At 38.5% G+C, this 20,438-nt stretch overlaps 3 protein-coding genes across 3 annotated transcripts; all 3 read right to left on the bottom strand.

Moving 5' to 3' along the window:
* Positions 1 to 916: 916 nt before the first annotated feature.
* LOC124638591 (spidroin-1-like) lies at positions 917 to 1,856 on the bottom strand. The gene is made up of 2 exons (XM_047175620.1): positions 1,793 to 1,856; positions 917 to 1,689 (listed from the first exon to the last, which is right to left on the bottom strand). The coding sequence occupies exons 1-2, from the start codon at positions 1,854 to 1,856 to the stop codon at positions 917 to 919; spliced, it is 837 nt and encodes a 278-aa protein (XP_047031576.1).
* Positions 1,857 to 5,182: 3,326 nt separating this feature from the next.
* Positions 5,183 to 6,519, bottom strand: LOC124638453 (glycine, alanine and asparagine-rich protein-like). Its single transcript, XM_047175422.1, has 3 exons — positions 6,505 to 6,519; positions 6,323 to 6,365; positions 5,183 to 6,238 (listed from the first exon to the last, which is right to left on the bottom strand). The coding sequence occupies exons 1-3, from the start codon at positions 6,517 to 6,519 to the stop codon at positions 5,376 to 5,378; spliced, it is 921 nt and encodes a 306-aa protein (XP_047031378.1). The 3' UTR covers positions 5,183 to 5,375.
* Positions 6,520 to 13,748: 7,229 nt separating this feature from the next.
* Positions 13,749 to 16,117, bottom strand: LOC124638403. The gene is made up of 4 exons (XM_047175359.1): positions 15,608 to 16,117; positions 15,080 to 15,306; positions 14,092 to 14,264; positions 13,749 to 13,875 (listed from the first exon to the last, which is right to left on the bottom strand). Exons 2-4 carry the CDS (start codon positions 15,275 to 15,277, stop codon positions 13,812 to 13,814), a joined length of 435 nt encoding a protein of 144 aa, XP_047031315.1. The 5' UTR covers positions 15,278 to 15,306; positions 15,608 to 16,117; the 3' UTR covers positions 13,749 to 13,811.
* Between the last annotated feature and the right edge of the window lie 4,321 nt (positions 16,118 to 20,438).

Consider the following 20,438-nt stretch of genomic DNA (forward strand, 5'->3'; position numbering starts at 1 on the left):
ACACTCCAGCGCTCGACGGACAGAACCAATAAAAACGGTGACCCAGCAGCTGCAGTATTAAACAGACCAGCTCTTCCAGGATCTTTGCCTATACCTGGAAACCGTTTTCCCTAAAAATACCGAAATTACCGAATCACCTTGCCAGCATTTAACTTCATCATGCCTCGAGTACTAATCCAATTTGTTATCTAATCCAAGTTCATTGTAAAGTATTGAACTTTTATAATATGGTATATCTTTATAGTGTATATCCTGGCATAGTGGCAAGTATCTCATAAACTAAATAAATGTGTTTTGTACCTTTTTCAGTATCCTCTATACACAAATATGACGTAAACCTTCATTATTGATATTAGATATAGCCAGATGGTATGATTTATCTGGCCTAATTAGACTACGGATTTTTCGAAAAATTCGAGTGCGGCTGATTAACACATGTTCCGAGAATCCTTGCATTCTTCCGAGATTGTATAATAAGTACCATGAGTATAGAGTTACGAGTTGAGAAGCCTATTAGATAGGTAAGTAAAAAGACTAAAAATCGTTAGATTAAGGCTTAAATAGATGAACGCTGTATATAATTTTTTTTTGTTATTATTTTAATTATGAAAGGATTTAACACAAAACCAGTTTTCAGGGTAAGACCTACTTTATTTTACTAACAAGTACACGTATAAGGTACAGTTAAATCAGTCCACAGTAGGAATCAGCCACATTTAAACGTAGATATTTAGTATTTGCTTACATTAACAACAACATAAGACAGACCTAAACGGCCCTTTGTTTATTTACATGGCTTTAAAATCTCATTAGATCTACTACAAACCATTTCTATGAAAAGGAGCAAAATGGATGTAGCCATAATCTATTTGTCTAGGACAATATCGGTATCATCACAGAGTCGAATCACTACTGTTTAGTGGTGAATCAGTTTTCCAGCACCGCCAAGGCCGTAACCGCCGAGTCCGCCGACAGCTACGGCGGGGCCGGCGATGACTGCGCCCCCGCCGACCAGCGCACCACCGCCGCCCAGCAACAGGGCTCCGTCCTGAGCGTTCCTGGCGACAGTGTCGGCTACTGCCTGAGCCTGAGCGGCACTTGTGGCAACTGCAGCAGCTTGGGCACGAGCAGCGTTGGCAATACGAGTGGCCTCAACAGCACGAGTGTTCGCGATAGCGATGGCCTGGACATGAGCAGCATTGGCTACACGTTCAGCTTCAGCAGCACGAGCGGCCTCAAGTGCGCTGGCGGCAGCCGCGCGTCTCGCAGCCTCCGAGGCTCTCGCGCTTTCCCAGGCGGCGGCCTGTGCACGCTGGATGTTGGCCACACGGGTGGCGTCTAGGGCAGCAGCGTTGTTGATGGCATTCGCTTGTGCGCTGCGGGCAGCAGCTTCAGTGGCACGGGCACTCTGTATGGCAGCGGCAGCTGAGTTGGCGATCTGAGCGGCCTGTACGGCTTGAGCATTCTGAATGGCGCTAAGTTGTGCTGCCCCCACGGAGCCGGCGTTGTTGAGAGCTGCTCCGGAGCCGATGACGGGGCCACCAGCGACGACCGCGGGGCCGGCGATGATAGCCGAGCCACCGGTGAGCGCTGCGCCCGCCAGCCCGCCGCCGTACCCGCCGAGACCGCCGGCTGCGATCACCGGGGAGATGATGCCTGTCTGCTCAGCTCGTGAGTCAGACGCTTTGCCTGCCATAAACAATGTAACTTTATCAATCGTTTTTGTTTTCATTATATATTAAGTATTATTATTATATTATTATTGTTTTTTAAGTAATTTCGGATAACTTACCATCGGCAACAACTCCATACGCCACAGCAACAACAAAGAAAATCTGAAAGAAATCAATATTCATATTATTTATCAGATGTATTCAATATTTAAATATTAGGTACTTAATTCTTGTTGACTGATATTTTTTTTCTGTCATATTTACTTTCAAGATTCTGCATCTTACCGTAAGTCGGCACATTGTTTTAGATAATGTTTTTGTTCTGCTGCTCGCTAGACACTGCCAATTTGGACTGCAAACTGCAATTGTTGTGGTTACACCGAATTACGTGCACTTTTATACTGCACCGAAAATTATTAACATCACATTACCAATTCTAAACAGTTGTTCGATGCCGCCCTATTTAAATATTACGTATGTACTTGGTTAAAAAGTAATCGGTGAACATCGTTGTCTCTGTCACGAGCCGACAAGGAGTATGAATTGACATTGTAAAATGTTCACACACGTAACCGCCTTCAGTGACTGGTTTGGGCGGATTCCGCTGTAATTACGTGCGAAAACAAGATACTCAGTGGTCACGGACGGTATTTATGATTTATTTGGTCTGAAGACCATTTATTAATAAGGCTCTTCTCATAGCGTACTGCCACTGATCTCGTTTTGTTACATTCGTTGGGGATTCGCCGTTAACCAACTTAAAAAGGAGGTTCTCAGTTTGACCTGTATGTAAGTTTCTGCGCGATTATCTCACGTTTGGTTGGATCGATTTTGATGGGGTTGTCAGACTTAGAAGAAGGTTTTATTGAAGTCGATTTTATTATTTTGAAATAGTTTTTTCGTAGTATATACCTACTCTAGGTATCTATACAAATACAATTAAGCTTTAATCTTGATTAGAAAATACTGGTATAATTTGATAAATTTTGTATTAAACAGTTAGTCACAATGTTAGATAACCCATCAATCAAGCTAAACTATAAGCTACTTTTTATCTTACTTGTTATGCGGGTAATATATGTACACCTATCTATAATAGTCTTGGAATGGTTGAACTTGGCTTGCAACGGAGAGCGTGTAAATAAGTAGCTAATAATGAGTTCTGGTTTTCAACCATGACAGTTAATTTATTTATTACCTACTTAGTCACTTTTTCTTTTACATAAGTAGCTTCTTCGCGTGATTTTACCCGCATCACCCCTGATTACACTTATTGCATATAACTATTAGGATTATAGTCTATCTATAGGAACATTAGGAACGTAAGTTAATAGGTACCTACTTCCAGGGTCAGATGATACTAAAATCCGTGTTTCCTACAGAACGGTCTTATAGTCTGACTCGCTAGTATTTCTGACTAGCGAGTCAGAAAAGCAAAATGTAAGTCGCGAGGTATTAAAAAAATTGATATTCCTGACCCCTGACCTTTATAACTTTTTAGCCGGCACGATATCAATGTCCATTTTTGTTAGGTTCATTCATAAATACCTTAATTAATACCTTAAAAATTTTTGCGCAGACAAAACCTGAATTAGGACAAAACAACAACAACAGGTAACAGAACAAATTACTACCTTTGTGCGTGAATACATGCTAGCATTGGACAGTCGCTCCTTGTAAAGCACTGGTACTCAGCTACATCCGATTAGACTGGAAGCCGACCCCAACGTAGCTGGGAAAACGTACGGAGGATGATGACATGCTAGCATTGGACTCAAGCCGAGCGACGCATACAATTTTTTGATACGCGTATATTTCAGGTGGAATTTTCGTACATTTTCATTTCGCGTTTGACAGCATGCGTTTCCTGGTTTTCTGCTATCTATCGGTAAATACATATGTCTATCGGTATATGAAAGATATAGCCCCTGCTCGTTTTGCTTAGCAATGACGTACATTGCTTAACTGCGAATTGCAGAAAAAATATGGTTAGGCGCTTAATTTGGGTATAATTAATATTTATAAGTCAGTAAAATGATAAATGATATTGAATTGAGTAAGACATTTATTAAGCAGCAGGCCTGCTGCGGTTGCAAGGTTGTTTGAGAGAGTTACCGCAGTCCTGAAACATGAAGGCCTCCAGAAGGAACATAGTAGTTTTTCGATCAGTAAGAGTCTGACATTCTTGACGATTTCACCCCAAAAAAAAAATATGATCTAACCCTATGTATGTACACCCTAATAATGTCCTTTATGCCGACTCATGCTCCCTTATTTACGAACCGTATATACTCCCTGATGTACGTGGTTTGTTACGTAGGTAGTACTCCTATAAACGTTGGCTTTAGGCTCCCTTTTTTAGGTACCCCTTATTTAGGTACTCCCCCTAGCCTATAATAAATCCTGAATTCATATAATGTGAATTATATGAATTATCAACCCTAATGTACATAATGTGCCCACAATCCTTTTTGAGGGCTGGATCCACTCCTGACTTATCATCAGCTAGAATTTGTCTAATTTAATATCAGATCAGAAAGAATCAGTTGGGAAAGGCAAGATAAGAAACTCGAAATAAAGCCAAAATACTCAACTGAACTGAAAACCTTCTTAATGAGAGGCTACTACTATGTTCAGACACATATGTCATACCTAACTTTAGATGGCTGGAACTAGGTGCAGCTGCACTTCGGCTTTAGCTGTAACATATTATTATCTATACTAACATTATAAAGCTGAAGAGTTTGTTTGATTGTTTGAACGCGCTAATCTCAGGAACTATTGGTCCGATTTGAAAAGTACTTTCAGTGTTAGATAACCCATTTATCGAGAAAGGCTTTGGGCTATATATCATCACGCTAAGACTAATAGGAGCAGAGCAGTAATGAATAATGTGTCAAAATAGGGGGACGTTTTGTTCTATTGAGAGCTTCTGCTGCGTGCGCTGCGTAAACGGTTTAAGTTTCGTAAAAATGATGAATGACAGAATTGTTTCCCTTTAAAAGTCTAAAAAAAATGTCTTCGTTTTAGGGTTAGCTCACTATAACCTTTTTTATGCTTATCTTTGTTCTCAAAAATGCATTATTTGGGGGATGTTTTTTTCTAAACATGATATTAATTCTTTTCCAAATAAATGCATACGTCACAAGTAGATATTGATATGTAAAATCAATATTGTAACATTAAAGAATATTAAAACCAGTATTATAGTCCTCGTATATACATCCTTATTTCAGAGTACGAACTGCTTCTTTTACTACGGCCGCCTCTATTTCTTCAGTAAAAACAATATTGACAATTAGCATTTGTGTCATCATCACTTGCAGTTTAATAACCGTGTAAGTATGTAATTAGTTCCTACGCCACACCTGAGTGCCTGACTGTTTGGCAAGTGGCTACTTGCGACTTCATGCCTTTTGAGCAGATCGTGTGCCTCTACCAGTTGCAAGTTCTCATGGTTCGTACCCTTCATTACGAAGAGCTCGAAAGATCAAAAGTAAAATCACATAGTCGGTGTTTGCTAACATTTAATTATAAGACAGACTTAATTGCCAATTTTTAAATATTTACATAACATTGATCAGTCCAAAATCTCGTAAGATCTGCCGCTAACCATTTCTATGGAAGAATGCGAAATGGATGTAGATATAATCTGTTTGTCTTAGACAATAGGGTATCATCACTGGGTCGGATCACTGCTTTCTAGTGGATGTATTTTCCACCACCAATTCCAAGACCGCCATAACCGTAGCCAGTCGCGTAGCCGACACCTCCCAAGCCTCCCAGACCGAGACCCAGGCCGCCGAGTCCGCCGACGGCGACAGCTGGTGCGGCGAGGACTGCGCCACCACCTACTAGTCCACCACCACCGCCCAACAGCAGGGCTCCGTCCTGAGCATTCCTGGCGACAGCGTCGGCGACCGCCTGAGCCTGAGCGGCGCTGGTGGCCACCGCAGCGGCTTGAGCACGGGCAGCGTTAGCGATACGAGCAGCCTCCACCGCACGGGTGTTAGCAATAGCGATGGCCTGGACGCGGGCGGCGTTGGCTAAACGTTCGGCTTCAGCAGCACGAGCAACCTCAAGTGCGCTGGCGGCACCCGCGCGTCTCGCAGCCTCAGCGGCTCTTGCGTTCTCCCAGGCGGCGGCCTGAGCACGCTGCACGTTAGCTACACGGGCGGCATCCAGAGCGGCGGCGTTGTTGATGGCGTGAGCCTGTCCAGCGCGAGCGGCCGCCTCAGTGACGCGGGCACCCTGGATAGCGGCGGCGGCTGAGTTGGCGATCTGAGCGGCCTGTACGGCTTGGGCGTTCTGGATGGCGCTAAGTTGAGCGGCACCGACAGCGGCGGCGTTGTTGAGAGCTACACCTGAGCCTAGCCCTGGTCCACCAGCGATGACGGCAGGGCCGGCGATGATGCCGGAGCCGCCGGCGAGGGCAGCGCCCGCGAGGCCAGCGCCAGCTAGCCCGACGCCACCCAGTCCACCGTAGCCGAGACCGCCGAGACCGGCGCTAGCGATCACCGGGGAGATGATCCCAGACTGCTCAGCACGCGAGTCTGCTACTTTACCTATCGAACAGAACAAGGGATCACTATGCTTTCCATTCAGTACCTCTAGTACCCATTGATGAGCTCATGAAAGAGAAAACTTACCGTCTGCAACGACTTCGTATGCCACAGCAATAACTAAGAGAATCTGAAAAAGTCATTACAATTAAAATGCTATCACCATCTAAGTTCTTTTTGAACCAAGAAATAAACATGAAACTAAGAACTGAATTATTAGATATTTCAGATGAATCTTATGGTGTTCCTCAAGAGATGCCTCATCTTACCGTAAGTCGAGACATTGCTACGGTTAATATTTTTGCTGCTCGATACGACACCACCAAATTGGACTGTAAACTGTAATTGTTGTGGCTACCTGCAATTACGTGCACTTTTATACTGCACCGAAAATTATTAACATCGAATTAACAATGCTAAACAGTTGTTCGATGCCGCCCCATTTGAATATCATTAGGTACTTGAGTAAAAACTAATCGATGTACGTTGGTACATATTGTACACAATCGCAGCACGCCGGGAGATATCAGACCATGTCGGATGCACGCGCCTCATATCCCTTGTACGCACCAAGCGAGGTGCACTCATGTTACTCATGTATGTAAACAAACAATTAATATCAAAATCACTGCTACAATTCTTAATACTCAATCTATTTTATGAAGTCAATATAAGTTCATCGCCATATACTCCCATAGCACGAGGACCTTCTCCTTGAAATTGTGTTAAGCTTTTAGATTTGTGGAGCAAACAAATTCATATCAATAAACCATTCTCGAAAGGCCCAATCGATTAATTCATATAAATATTCATACAGTAACACGTTTTGCTTTTGTTTGAACTGCAACAGCTGAAAGAAACGGTTGCTTCACCACAGATACGGTAGAAACTAAGGATTGCGATCACATCCTTTCCGTCCTGAATCAGAAAACATTGTGCAACACCACCAATACACGAACAATTTACTTGTCAAACTGTTTAGGTAAATTAGTCTTCAAAACATGCAAATACAGTTAATTTAAAAAAATTAACACGTTTGGGCCAATTTCGTTTTTTTTTGGGTCAAAATTGTAGAATTGGCAGCGTCTGAAACGGCCGTCCTTAACCACATTCTATGTGTTTATGTTGGGAAGAAGTGGCGTAACAAACTCCCCAGCAAGTCAAGTCTGCTTTGATTGAAGGCACAATAATTGAAGCGTTTATTACATATTTAGTTGTTGGACATCAATATGTTAACAGGACTGACCTGTCCTAAGGTGAGCTAGTTAAGCAGGATTACGCACTGGATATGAATAAAAAATCTAGTTCCTTTAAAAAGTCAGTCGCCGATCGTCCATCGCGTGTCATTTGTATTCTGGTTGGGTAATACGATTTTACAGAAATAAACTGCTTGAGTGGGCAATAAATCAGTATTGATTGTTAAAGATTTAGCTTTAGTACGTTCGTTTAAGACAGCTGACCTGTTTGAGCACGAGAAACGGATCCATCGTGCTCATATAAGCTGTTTCAACGGAAGATCGAGTCATGAATGTGATTGATTGACTGATTAGTGGACGATTAATTGTTTTTCGTACTACAAAGCTTTAATGAAACGTTGCATTGTTTTTGAACTTATATTTCCCTGTAGTATAGATATTATATAATAATAATATAATAATAATAAGCCCCGCAGGGCATCTGAGGCGGATGACGGGGAGTAGCGACCCCGCGGGGCTATATATCCGAGTGCTCCAGGGAGAGTATACTGTCCCCCATCTCCGGCCTGCCGGAGTGAAGCATGACGGGGGATAGGTCTCCCGCGTCTTGGCTTGCCTTCATCGGCCGGTCAGAGTGGAGTCGCTAGAGTAGGGTTAGCAGCCCGCTCGGAGGGTAGGTGCCTCGTGGTAAGTGGCGAGTGGGCCGGTGATGCTGGACCCACAGGAAGCGCATGATCTCCGTTTAAAGTCCGCCGAGGTATCCTCACCCTTCAGCCGCTCATGTACCTGTTGCCCTCTTGTTGCGATTTAGCGACTGATTCCCGGGGGCCCAGTAAGTGAGTTGGCGAGTCTCCACCTGCCATTTTTACATGTATTTAATACATTGTCATCGGCAGGTGCCATAGTTCCCGTAGTTCCCCATTGCTAGTCCATTAGCATCCCATCACAATAGCCCAAGTAGTTTTCATCCATAGTTAGCAATAGTTTGGCACAGAACCGGGGATTGTCCTTGGGTACATTTCTATAGTGTATACAGGGATAATCGTCGGTTTTGTGGCACCATTTCATTAAAGTTGTCTCAAAAGGGCTTCAGCGTGTTGGCTTCGGCCCCACGTTCGCCTCCCAAAAATCCGGGACTCTGTAGTCCCGAGGTCTGGTAGAGACATACAAGATAATATAATAATAATCTCTTTTAAGAAACAAATAAAGTATCTCGACTTAGCGCACGAGGTTGTCGCCATGTGGAGTGTCGACACGGCTGTTGTTGTGCCGATTGTCGTTACGGCCAATGGTTTAATAGCCAAGAGCCTCGACGAACACCTCAGGAGGCTCTCGTTGGGCGGCTGGATCAAGGGACTGATTCAGAAGGCAGTACTCCTTGATACGGCACGTATTGTGAGGAGGTTTCTGTCTCTGGGACCCTAACCACCGGTACCTTGGACCCTGTGCCCGATATCTGTGTACCTCGTTCGCCGTTGAATCGAACAGACGTGTATTTAATCCTTGCGAAATTCAAAAAACTAGTGCTTCTCTATTAAAATACCTAAAGTGATACGTATAAGTAACAATTTGGTGTGAACTGTTCTTGTGATCTACGACTTTTAATAAATTGTGTCGTGGCCTAGCGAATATTACAATCTCGCTCGCACAGTGACTCTGCGTTCAGCGAGGCGACGCGCTTCACCTCCGCGGGAAGAGAGCGGTGGCTATTTTAGTCTCGCTCGCACACTGACTCTGTGTTCGCTGTTATGATATCGGGCGAGAATTAGCGATTTTTCGGATCGAAATTGATGCGTGCATTCGCCGTCCGTGTCGACTAGTGACTGGCGCCTGCGACCGAGCGAAAGCGGATTGCGCGCTGCAAACTGCGCGCGCGCGGGTGGCTCGTCCGTTTGGGTCAAAACATTGTGTAAACAAAAGCGCAGTACCCTATAAAACATAAAGATGAGTGTAATACGATCACCACCTGGATCTGCCACAACGTCAGAACATCTAACTCAATCCTCTAGCACTACAAAAAATATTACCTGGACTGGCTCGCAACCTGATTTATCGAAATTAAACAAAGAACAACCCGAGTTGCAGGTCACCTACCGTAATAAACGCAAATATGAGCACGAATGTTCGTGCTCGGAAGAAATAAAGCAAATGAGTGACGATTTATCGCGCGTCTCTTCTTTATTAGAAAAATACATAGCTTCAAATACTGAAATGATAACCCAAATAAATGCGAGTATCAACAGCCAGATGGCTGATATAAGGGCTTCAAATGAAGAAACGAGAAATTTGATTACCACAAATGTTGCTAATATTAGTCAACAAATACAGGATATTAAATCCTCCGTATCGAACATTGCTTCAGAACATGGAAACCTAGAAGGACGCCTGAGCCAGTTAGAAATACAAATGTCAAACAGCGAAAACAATATAAACAAGCTGGATAAAAATTTCAATGACTTAAAAAAAGGTTCACTATCCACCCTAACCCCAACAAAACAGTTGTATGAAAACGAACAAATAATCCGTGAAGTCCAAGAACGAAAAAGAAGGGAAAACAATATTATAATTGTTGGTATATCAGAGCAGACGGCCGTAAGCACCCAAGAGCGAATTCTCAAAGAAAAATCTGATGTTTTCGATATAATATCGAAAATAAGTAACACTATACCAAAGCCGACTAAAATCCATCGAATTGGCAAGTACAACCCTGGTAAAACACGCAGAATTAAAGTCTGCTTCGATGATCCGGAGCCAGCATTGTTATTACTCCGTAATAAGGAAAAATTACCGGAAAGTATCAAAATCTTCTCCGACCAAACACCAGCCCAACAAAAATATTTCTTGGCGGTAAAGGATGAACTGGCACAACGAACAAAATCAGGAGAAAACGACTTAACAATAAAATACATTGATGGAGTACCAACTGTTATAAAAACTACACCAAAAAACTAATAATAAGCAATGCCCAAACTGATACTATATCCTATCAAGTAGTTGGCGATTACCAGCAGCTAATTACCAAAAAACCGCGCCTGTCATTTCTTTATTTAAATGCACGAAGCATAAGGAAGAAAGGTAAACTTGATGAACTAAAATGTATTTTAAAATCCATACCAACAACAGTACACATAATTTTACTGACAGAAACTTGGATACAAAATGAAAATCAAGCTTTACAACTAAATATACCAAACTACGCACATTACTACAATTACAGAACGGATAGTAGAGGGGGAGGGGTTTCGGCTTACATACATAATGACTTAACACACAACCTGATTGAAGCAATATATCACGATGGAAATAATTATCTCTGGGTGCATATTGAGAAATTCGCTCTGGATGTTGGCGTCGTTTATCATCCTGGAGACAGAAACTTTGAAAGCTTTCTAGACACCTATGACACACAGTTACAACAACGCAGGAGAGCAATGGTATTCGGCGATTTCAACATAGATCTTCTAACCAAAGATAAAATTCAAAAAAAGTATAAACAAAGAATATATGAATCTGGCCACAAAATACTCAACAAGATAGATAAAATTCACTGTACAAGAGACTCAACAACAAAGAAATCTATCCTAGACCACGTCAGTACTAATTTAAAAAGAGAACATTATACCTTTGCTATTATCAACTCATCGATGTCGGATCATAAGCAGATTTATTTACAGCTAAACAACTGGAAACCACCACCAAAATTACGAATCAACTATGAAGTAATAAATTATGAAAAACTATACACAATGACACAATCACACGCACTAGAAGATGGGTCAGATAACTACACAGAATTAGAGTCAAAAATAAAGCAGTATGTAAAAGATAGCAAAGTACAGAAAACAAAAATGTTGAACCTACCCCAAGAAGATTGGGTCAACAGTGACATAATAAGAGGAATAAGCCAAAGAAATTTTTTATGGATAGAACACAAGAGGGATCTGGAAAATGAGAGACTAGAAAGAAAGTTTAAAGAATTCAGAAATAAAATAGCTAAGCTAATTGAAAATACTAAAAATTCCTACTACTATACTCTGTTTACAAGCTGTATTACTAAACCCAAAAAAATGTGGTCGCTTATAAATACTTTAGCCAATAATAAAAAGTCACAAAGTGTTTTTCCTTCAAAGCTTCTAGCTAATGATACTTTTATAACCGATAAAATAGAAATTTGTGACGCCTTTAATAAATATTTCTCAACAATAGGATCGATACTTGCGGAAAGCATACCTAGTAAATATCATGTAAGTACAGCTCATTCTGCTTTTAAGACAAACAAAAAATCTAATAATGAACTTACAACTTTAACTCCATGCAATGCAAATGAAATTATACGCATTATTAAAAATCTTGATCAGAACACAAGTAGTGGCATAGATAAGATTAGCACGAAAGCTTTAAAAAATATTCAGTTTCTGATATCCGATAGTATGGCTAGATGTTTTAACAAACTGATGATCGAAGGCGAGTTTCCCGATTCTCTGAAAGTCGCAAAGGTAACACCGATTCATAAGTCGGGATCTAAAAGTGACCCGGGAAATTATCGTCCAATCTCTGTGCTTCCAATTATATCAAAAATTATGGAAAAACTATTACATAATCGTTTACTTCAATACTTGGATTCTTTTGATTTCATAACAGATCGACAATATGGATTTCGAGCCAAAAATAATACAACTGCAGCCACTATTGACTTAACAACTAAAATAAAAGAAAACATTGATAATAAAAGATATGTTCTGGGACTTTATATTGATTTAAAAAAAGCCTTCGATACCGTAAGTCACAAATTACTACTACATAAGCTGGAAAACGACTGCGGTATCAAGGGTAATGCACTTAAAATGCTACAGTCTTACCTAACAAATAGATACCAAAAAGTTGGGATAGATAACCTTGAAAGTAGTGCCTTAGCGATCACATACGGAGTTCCGCAAGGGTCCATACTTGGACCTCTGTTGTTCTTGATCTATATAAATAGCATATCAGACTTGAATCTACATGGCCATCTTACACTATACGCGGACGATACATGCTTATTTTATTTCGGTGCCAATATTCACGATATTATAAGACAGGCTCAAGAAGATCTAAACGTCCTATTTGAATGGTTTCAATATAATTTGCTCACAATAAACATTTCTAAAACCTGTTACGTAATTTTCAAAGCAAAAAATAAAGTTGTCCCCGTACATGATGCACTAACCATTAATGACATCCAAATAGAACAAAAATCTTGTGAAAAATATCTTGGGCTTAGAATGGACAGTCAATTAACATGGCACAGTCAGATTGATCATATTAAAAATAAACTATCTTCTCTTATAGGCTCACTCTATAATATTACCCATTGTATACCCAAAAATATACGTTATACAATTTATAATTCTCTTGTAAAATCACATCTCTTATATCTTATCGAAATCTGGGGAAGTGCCGGCAAAACGAAATTACAGGAATTGCAAAGAATACAAAATAGGATCATAAAGGTACTCTTTCGTTATCCATACTTAACACCGACTCGAACCATTTTTAAAGAAACCAAATTGATGAATATTAAACAGCTTTATATATATAACACTTGCGTTCTGATTAGGAAAATAATAGATAAAGCCATTCATACTGAGATATCGTTTGTCAAAAAATCACAAATATCTAAACGCAGCCTCCGTCGACCTAGCCTACTTGTCTTACCAAGAATACGAACTAATTATGCTAAAAAGAGCGTCACATATGAAGGAGCACAGCTATTTAATAATTTACCGTCTCGTATAAAAAATATAAATTCATTCCGCAGTTTTAAATCCCAGCTGTCCAAACACATACTGGAGAACTACTATGAGTAGATGTCCAGTGTGTGATTGGAAGGACTGGGAGGCGAAATAGTATCTGAAACTACACGTGTAATTATGTATTAATATTTTATCTTTGTTGTTGTCTGGTGATGGGTACTTATAATATAACTATAGTAATGCTAAGTGTTGAATTGTATTCTCATGTAAGTGACAGTGTCTTTTTGAGAATAAATGATTTAAACCTATATCGGTGGCAACCTATTTTTTATATTTTTAAATGTGTTTTTATTTTTATATTTAATATTTAAAAATGTAAATTATATGCTTGAAAATAAATAAATACCAAAACAATCTCTTTTACCTTATTAGGTCCTAAAATAGTGCCCTGTGACATGACAGAAACTTATGTAGTGTACAAAAGTATGAAGATTAAACAATCAACTAAACATTTATGGGTTGTGTTATGTGTGATGTTTATAAATAGTATTTAGATGGTTATATGACAATGAATTTAAATATTTTTCTTTATATTTTTATTAAAATATTAGCCTGGTAGATTTATTTACACTGTATAGATGATTTTCTTCATTTGACGAATTGGAACGACTCGATCAGCGGTCCATATTGTACCTGAGGTGTCTGGACAATCCTGAAAAAGAACAAAAGTTTATATTTTGTTTAACAAAGTTTTGAAAAACTACTCCTATGGATTTTTATTAAAATTTTATTTTTTACCATATAAGTACCATGGTTGTTTGGCTTGCTCAAGAACCATATAATCTATTGATTTAAGAGAATAGTTACGGCCATTGGATGAGCAAGTGACCCACATTTTAAAGTACCCTCTAAAACCTCTAATACTTACTCATAAACGTAGGGTGAGTTGTCATGGCCAACGAACTCAAAGGCAGGTGCTACCTCCTCCACGGTAGTCCACACCGAGGGCAGCTGGGGAGGTGCTGGCAGGTCGAAGAAGTCCGGGCTGACATCCACGGAGACACTGCTGATTGGTCGGCTCTGGACCGGGAGCTTGATCTCCTGTAACACAAAGAAACATGTTAAATAATCTAAAGATACGACTGATCGATAGAGCTGTGGGATTGTTGAACAGATCTTCCAAAGATTGATACACATAGGGCAAATAAAGATGATTGCATCTACGACAAGAGACGACATCCGTAATTCCCACAGATAAAAAGATATCAGAGAATTTATTTATGAGTTTTGATGGCCCCGATGGTTGGCGTTCGTTGCAGCAGTGGTCAGCAATTGGCTGATACGTTGATGAGGTTTGAAGGTGAGTTCGTCAAAGGTAAATAGACAACCAGACACAAATCAGGAGATAAAATAAATATCCACAGTAAACAATGACGTAAGTACGTAACCATTATTACATCATTCTGCATGATTTCCCTCAGTGGAAGTAGATACAGCGGATCTTCCCTTCCTCCTACAAACTGTTTGCCCATAACATTAATTATGCATTATGTGCATTAGGTGCGAATGACCTGCAGGTTTACCTCATCCTTGAAGGTCGTAAGGATTGATAATATTGTATATAAAGCCGATGATATGAACAACATTTCATAACAAGGCTGTTGTTAAATCTGGATACTAGTTTTCTCACTGTTGGCGTAATATTTTTAAATCTTTGCTACTATTTTAATGCTTTGCGAAAACTTTTTATGTACTCGTGCTCCTAGACTAGAACAACGATCCTTTTATGGTTCGTATTTGTTGTTTAGTAAAGTCGCCATAATTACTTGCATTTTTCTCTATGCCATAATTCTAGTTGATCAGCCATTTTGTAGCAACTCTTTATCATCATTTCGATGCTATAGTAAAATACTTACTTGATCATATTCAACAACAACAGGTTTTTCGACGATTTTCTCTTCAATGATGGCATCCTGCACCACTGGTGGTTTGATGACGATGGATGGTTCGTAGACCACGGTTGGGTGAGTGAACTTAGCAGCTATCATGTTCAGACCAGCCTTCGCGATGGTAGCTCCGATAGATAAGGCACCGTTGATCATGGCTCCGGCCATTGAGGTAGCTGCTGTCTTAATTGCTTCACCTTTAATAAGAAGTAGATCGTTAATAACAGAAAAAAAAACTATTTATTCAATTTTATAGTTCATCATTTTAACAGTTATCGAGCACGGGATATTACATTTTGCTAGAAATGGATACGAATCCTTTACCCGGGATCGCTCGTATCTCTTGTAATTTAAATTCAGAGGAATTCAGGTCCAACAATAAAGCAATCTTATATAGCAGTCTTCAAGTTCACGCTATTCACGTTCAAGACAACATTTTCAAACATACGTCTTTTGCAACTACCAAACTAATTTCCATTTCTAAAGAATTAACTATACCTTTTTGCGTAGCTCCCTGAGCGGCAATAGCAGCGATTTCATTGGCGGCTTTAACAATAGCATTCTTCTTGGCTTCTAAAGTTTTAGCTCCAATAGCAGCGATGTCTCCCGCGGCCTGACTGGCCACGGCCTTGGCTGCCAGCAGGTTGATGGAGACAGCTGATGGAATCAGGCAGGCGAAACACGCGACCTAGGAATTTAGAGTATTATAGTAAGTAATAGATAAAAGTACAAAGTAGAGTAGTTTTAGCAAACTTAAATTCGAGGCACACTAGCTTTTGCCTGCGCGTCCCGAGGAAACCCGGACCCAGATAAAAAGTAGCCAATATGTTGTTCTGATATTGAAACTTTATTGATGCAAAATTTAATTAAGCCTAGTCGGTAGTTTTTGAACGAGGAACAAACGCTTAAACGTCCATAAACACAAACTTTCGCATTTAGGGTATTAATGTTGTTACTCATTCCATATTGAGATTAAGAGAACGTAAAAAGCCCTAAATACATAAGAATTCTGACAAGACCCCTTTAAAGAGACTACTACACCGGTACACTTTAATAATGCAAAGAATTTAAAATTGTAGAAGTGTAGCGGGTACAATAAATCAACGACTTATTGATTCTAGAATTAATAAGATTGCAATTACACAGTCGAAAGCACTTGTGGATTATTGAACCAATTGGTCATTACAGCAATATTGCATTTCATTGATGAACTTATGTATGACTTGTATGTGTTGTTATTGTTCTACTATTCTGTACCAATATAAAAAAGAGGAAATCTTATTTTGTTTGTTTGGACCCTAGGGTCCTAAAGTACTGAACAAATTTGAAAAAATCACTGTTGGAATGCTTCACTCTCCCATAGTAACATAGGCCATATTTTTATCCCTATATCCCACGGTGCAGGTGAATCCGCGGGAAATTGGCTAGTAAAACAAAATATGATCTTCCTGCCCTGTTCCCGAGTTATACAAGTAAATTTTTTGCTAAAGTTATTTTGGGACACAATAAAGGCACATAAATAAATCACAAACGAGTATAAAACTTACCGATAAAACGACTAGTCGGAGCTCCATATTGATTTCTGTTTTTAAGTAGATGACGAATACACTTTATAATAAATAGATTTCAACTGATGACTCGATTACATCCGATGGTGGTTTTATAGTAAAAGTATTGCAAAATTACAGTCATTTGTAAATTGAGCTAATTAATTAAGGTCCTGTTAAAATTGCCCAATTTCATTGTGCTATGTACAGGTATCTTAATTGTCTATAATTCTCATTAGTAAGTACTTCTAGCTTTACATGCCTATGTAAGTAATCCTTTATCATCAGCCTTTTTAGTATCCCACCGCAACACACAGGCTTCAAGGAATGAGCGTTAAACACCACGCTTGCTCAAAGGCGATTGGCGATTCAGACTTTGAAATCCAGGTTCCCTTGAGTTTTGTTTTTCTTCGTCTTGACTCAGTTATTGGAGTCCAAGATGATATATAGTAGGTACCTATATAGTATACTTCGATCAACGATTATGCATTGCCATTCAAGCAGCGTGGCAATGCAGTCAGCATTTTGGCACGATCCCCGCTGGGTGAATTTTTGATACTTACATAGTTTTAATGTTTCATTTTTTATTTGTAAATAGTTTAAATATGATATGAAAGTTTACATATTTGTATAACTTAGATTACTTAAAACGTTATATTGGCGGGGACTTGCTTGACCTGCCTTGCCTGGAATAGATCTCGTATCCTCAAGAGAACCATCGCAAAACCATAAGTACGTAGGTAAGTGGACCGTCAAGTGGATAGAAAAAAGTGCTTGACTCTCCACAATCTCAGTCTCATGAACAAATTCTGTGGAAGTGAGAGTATGTTTACTAATATTATTAGTCATATCTACAGTAGTGAACGATGTCAGTGTGTCAGTCATGAAGTGCTGATATATGCTAATTAGTTCAGCAAGTGACAAGGGGCACAGCAGAACTATGGAGTCGCTACTATGTATAATATTTTTTGAACAAAGTTAGATGATAGTCTTCGAAAATTATAGTAAGTCGAAAGGCTACATGACTTAAGAATTAGCAACTATTTGATACGAAACTTAATCGCATTGTTATAAGGTTAAAAATACCAAAATTTGCGCACAACTGTATAACGTATAATTTTCTATAGGTACTATGATTATAGATCTGAAGAGTTAGTTTGTTTCTTTGAATCCTCTGAACTCTCGAACTGCTTGGCCGATTTGAAAAAATCGAATATCGACAATTCTGAGTCAGGTAGACCATTTATGGACCATTATTTATATTTCTATCTAGGTTTTTTGTAGTTCGCGCGGGAAACCGAAGACGGGAGCTAGTTTTCAATAAGATGTGCGCACATTGATTCCAATATCTGTCTTTATACTCTAAGTTTAGACTTCACATTATCACTGAACAGGTTTCAATAAATACCTCATAACGGCTTCGATAGGCATTATAACATGCGAAAAAAATACATAACATTACTCTGGTCATAAACAAAAAACCTATATTTCTATAAAACAGCTATAGTTTGTCTGTTTGTTCGCGAAAAAAAAATGCAATTAAATTTTTAGCTTTAAAATATACCTCTATTTATATCTAAAAATTAAGGTAAAAATATCTTAAAAAACAAGCTTTTATTTAAATGCGCAAAAAAGAAAAAATATACTTTTACTACTTATAACTTTACTGTCAACTTATAACGACATTTCAAATTTAACTTATTTGACACAATTAATAATACGTTTAAAAAGCTTGTCGCGAGATTTAAGTTAAGTAAATTACGAGTACTTAGGTACTTCAATCTCGCGACAATTGGCATCGACAATCGACAATTGAGTTTTTGTGAAGGTATAATTTCAACATACTGATTCTCTCTATGAGCTTGTAAAAATTAAAAAGAAGAGACGTATATAGACTAGTAAAGTCTCGGTGCACAGCTAGTGCATGATAATGACTATGATTATTTAGTTTTTTTGTCAGTGGCCGAGCAGGTGAGGAGATTGAACCGGCATGAACGGTAACTTATTACCAAAACGTAATGATAGAGACAGACGATAATAGCATTCAAAACTTTAGCAGATTATTTAACTTAACATCCTAAAAAAACTCCTTTGCCCATCTAAACAAAAAAAATCATTAACTATATAACTTTTAAATGTCTTAAAAAAATGCAAACTTTCACAACCAAAACTTTAAACGAATTATCGACTCCATCAAGTCTTGTGCTCATTGTAACCCATTTTTAAGACAACAAATATATTTAAGAAAGTCAAGTTCATGGCATTTTCACTTCATATGTGACCCTGTAAGAAGTCTCACGTTATTTTCAAAACTATTTTACATATTGTTCTATACCAGAAAGTTTAAAAATAGTGTGTTTTAACTCTAAAAATGGATAACTTTAGACGTCTATTACTTAAGGTAACGAGTTTTCCGTATTTAGTTTTTAACATTGACGTCTTAAACTTATACAAACGTGTTCGTTGAGTCATGTTTTTTTTTGTGTTTTTAACTGTTGATTAAGACATGTTTAAAGTCTACTATGATTGGCCTATGACCTTCGTAAGCTTTAAGAGTTACTTAGACTAAAGAAATATAAAAGAAGGCGATTAAGTAGATAATAAAATGTTGTTTCGCTTTTGGTGTCCCGTTCACACCTCTAAAACGTAAATATTCTTTAACAACGTTTGTATAGAATATCTAAAAATATAACAATGATTAAAAGCATTAAACGTGTTTTAAAAAGCTTAACCATCAAACACTGAGACTTATAAATATGGACCCACAAACATAGTAGATCTGGATTAAATAATGTGTAGGACAATGAATTAACTTATTTATTAACTAACTTACCTATATATTTAAACCTAATTAATCAGCTTATCAATAATATAATCTTTTAAATAATAAAAATGTATTTATTTTCCAGATTATAATTTTGACCGCCATCTTAGCCATTTTACACGCCAGCTACGCAGACGCAAAAAAACACAAAAAGCATTCGTTGCAACTATCAGAAAGACATTTGGAATATCTAAAGAAAATGCACAATAAAGCGAAGAGAAGCACATATGGGAGGAATTGGGGAAAATCTAACTATGGCAATTATGGTTTGCCACCATACTTAGTTTATAACAGAAAAAGTGGATCATACTTTCCATATTTCCAATATCCCGAAAACAGCATACGACGGAGCATGAGAAAATCTTACAATACAAGAAAATATAGTTGAAATGTGCACAAATTAATGATTGAATCGTGAAAACAACAAAAAACCCTTAAATACTGTTTCTAACTGCTATTCTAAGAAAACGAAATTAGTTCCTTCATGGTATTTAAAAAATATTGCCAAATTACTGTCTGAGTGCATAATAGAATATCCGTGAGTTAAGAAAAAAACATGAATCCTGCTACAATAGATGTTTTTAGCGAGATTCATGTTTAGGCTATAAAAGGTTCTATGTAATATTATGTTTGTATATCTCAGCGTAACGAATAATAAATGATTTAATTAAGTCAGTGAAGCGATGTTTTTGCAGCCCAGAACAAAATTTAAAAAAAGACCTTTAGAATATAAAAAACAATACTCATCTATAATAATCTAAAAGATAATAAAAGATTTTGCGAGCAGCACAGCAGTCAGAACCAAATATAAAAATGTGAAAAAAATGCTGGCTTTGAAGATAAAAATGTATTATCAATTTGGTGTGAATGTGAAGTTTCACATCCTAACTAATATTATAAATGAGAAAGTAACTCTGTCTGTCTGTCTTTCTGTCTGTCTGTCTTTTCTTCACGCCTA

Source organism: Helicoverpa zea, chromosome 17 (assembly GCF_022581195.2).
Source record: "Helicoverpa zea isolate HzStark_Cry1AcR chromosome 17, ilHelZeax1.1, whole genome shotgun sequence".
Taxonomy (NCBI): Eukaryota; Metazoa; Arthropoda; class Insecta; order Lepidoptera; family Noctuidae; genus Helicoverpa; species Helicoverpa zea.

Excerpts from the sequence above, each read along its gene's own strand:
- LOC124638591 (XM_047175620.1), bottom strand. The coding sequence starts at position 1,856 with ATGAATATTGATTTCTTTCAGATTTTCTTTGTTGTTGCTGTGGCGTAT. Across the intron at positions 1,690-1,792 it reads GTATGGAGTTGTTGCCGATG|GCAAAGCGTCTGACTCACGA; the intron begins GTAAGTTATCCG and ends TGTTTATGGCAG.
- LOC124638453 (XM_047175422.1), bottom strand. Across the intron at positions 6,239-6,322 it reads ATACGAAGTCGTTGCAGACG|GTAAAGTAGCAGACTCGCGT; the intron begins GTAAGTTTTCTC and ends TCTGTTCGATAG.
- LOC124638403 (XM_047175359.1), bottom strand. The coding sequence starts at position 15,277 with ATGGCCGGAGCCATGATCAACGGTGCCTTATCTATCGGAGCTACCATC. Across the intron at positions 14,265-15,079 it reads TTGTTGTTGAATATGATCAA|GAGATCAAGCTCCCGGTCCA; the intron begins GTAAGTATTTTA and ends TTTGTGTTACAG. Across the intron at positions 13,876-14,091 it reads AACTCACCCTACGTTTATGA|GATTGTCCAGACACCTCAGG; the intron begins GTAAGTATTAGA and ends GTTCTTTTTCAG.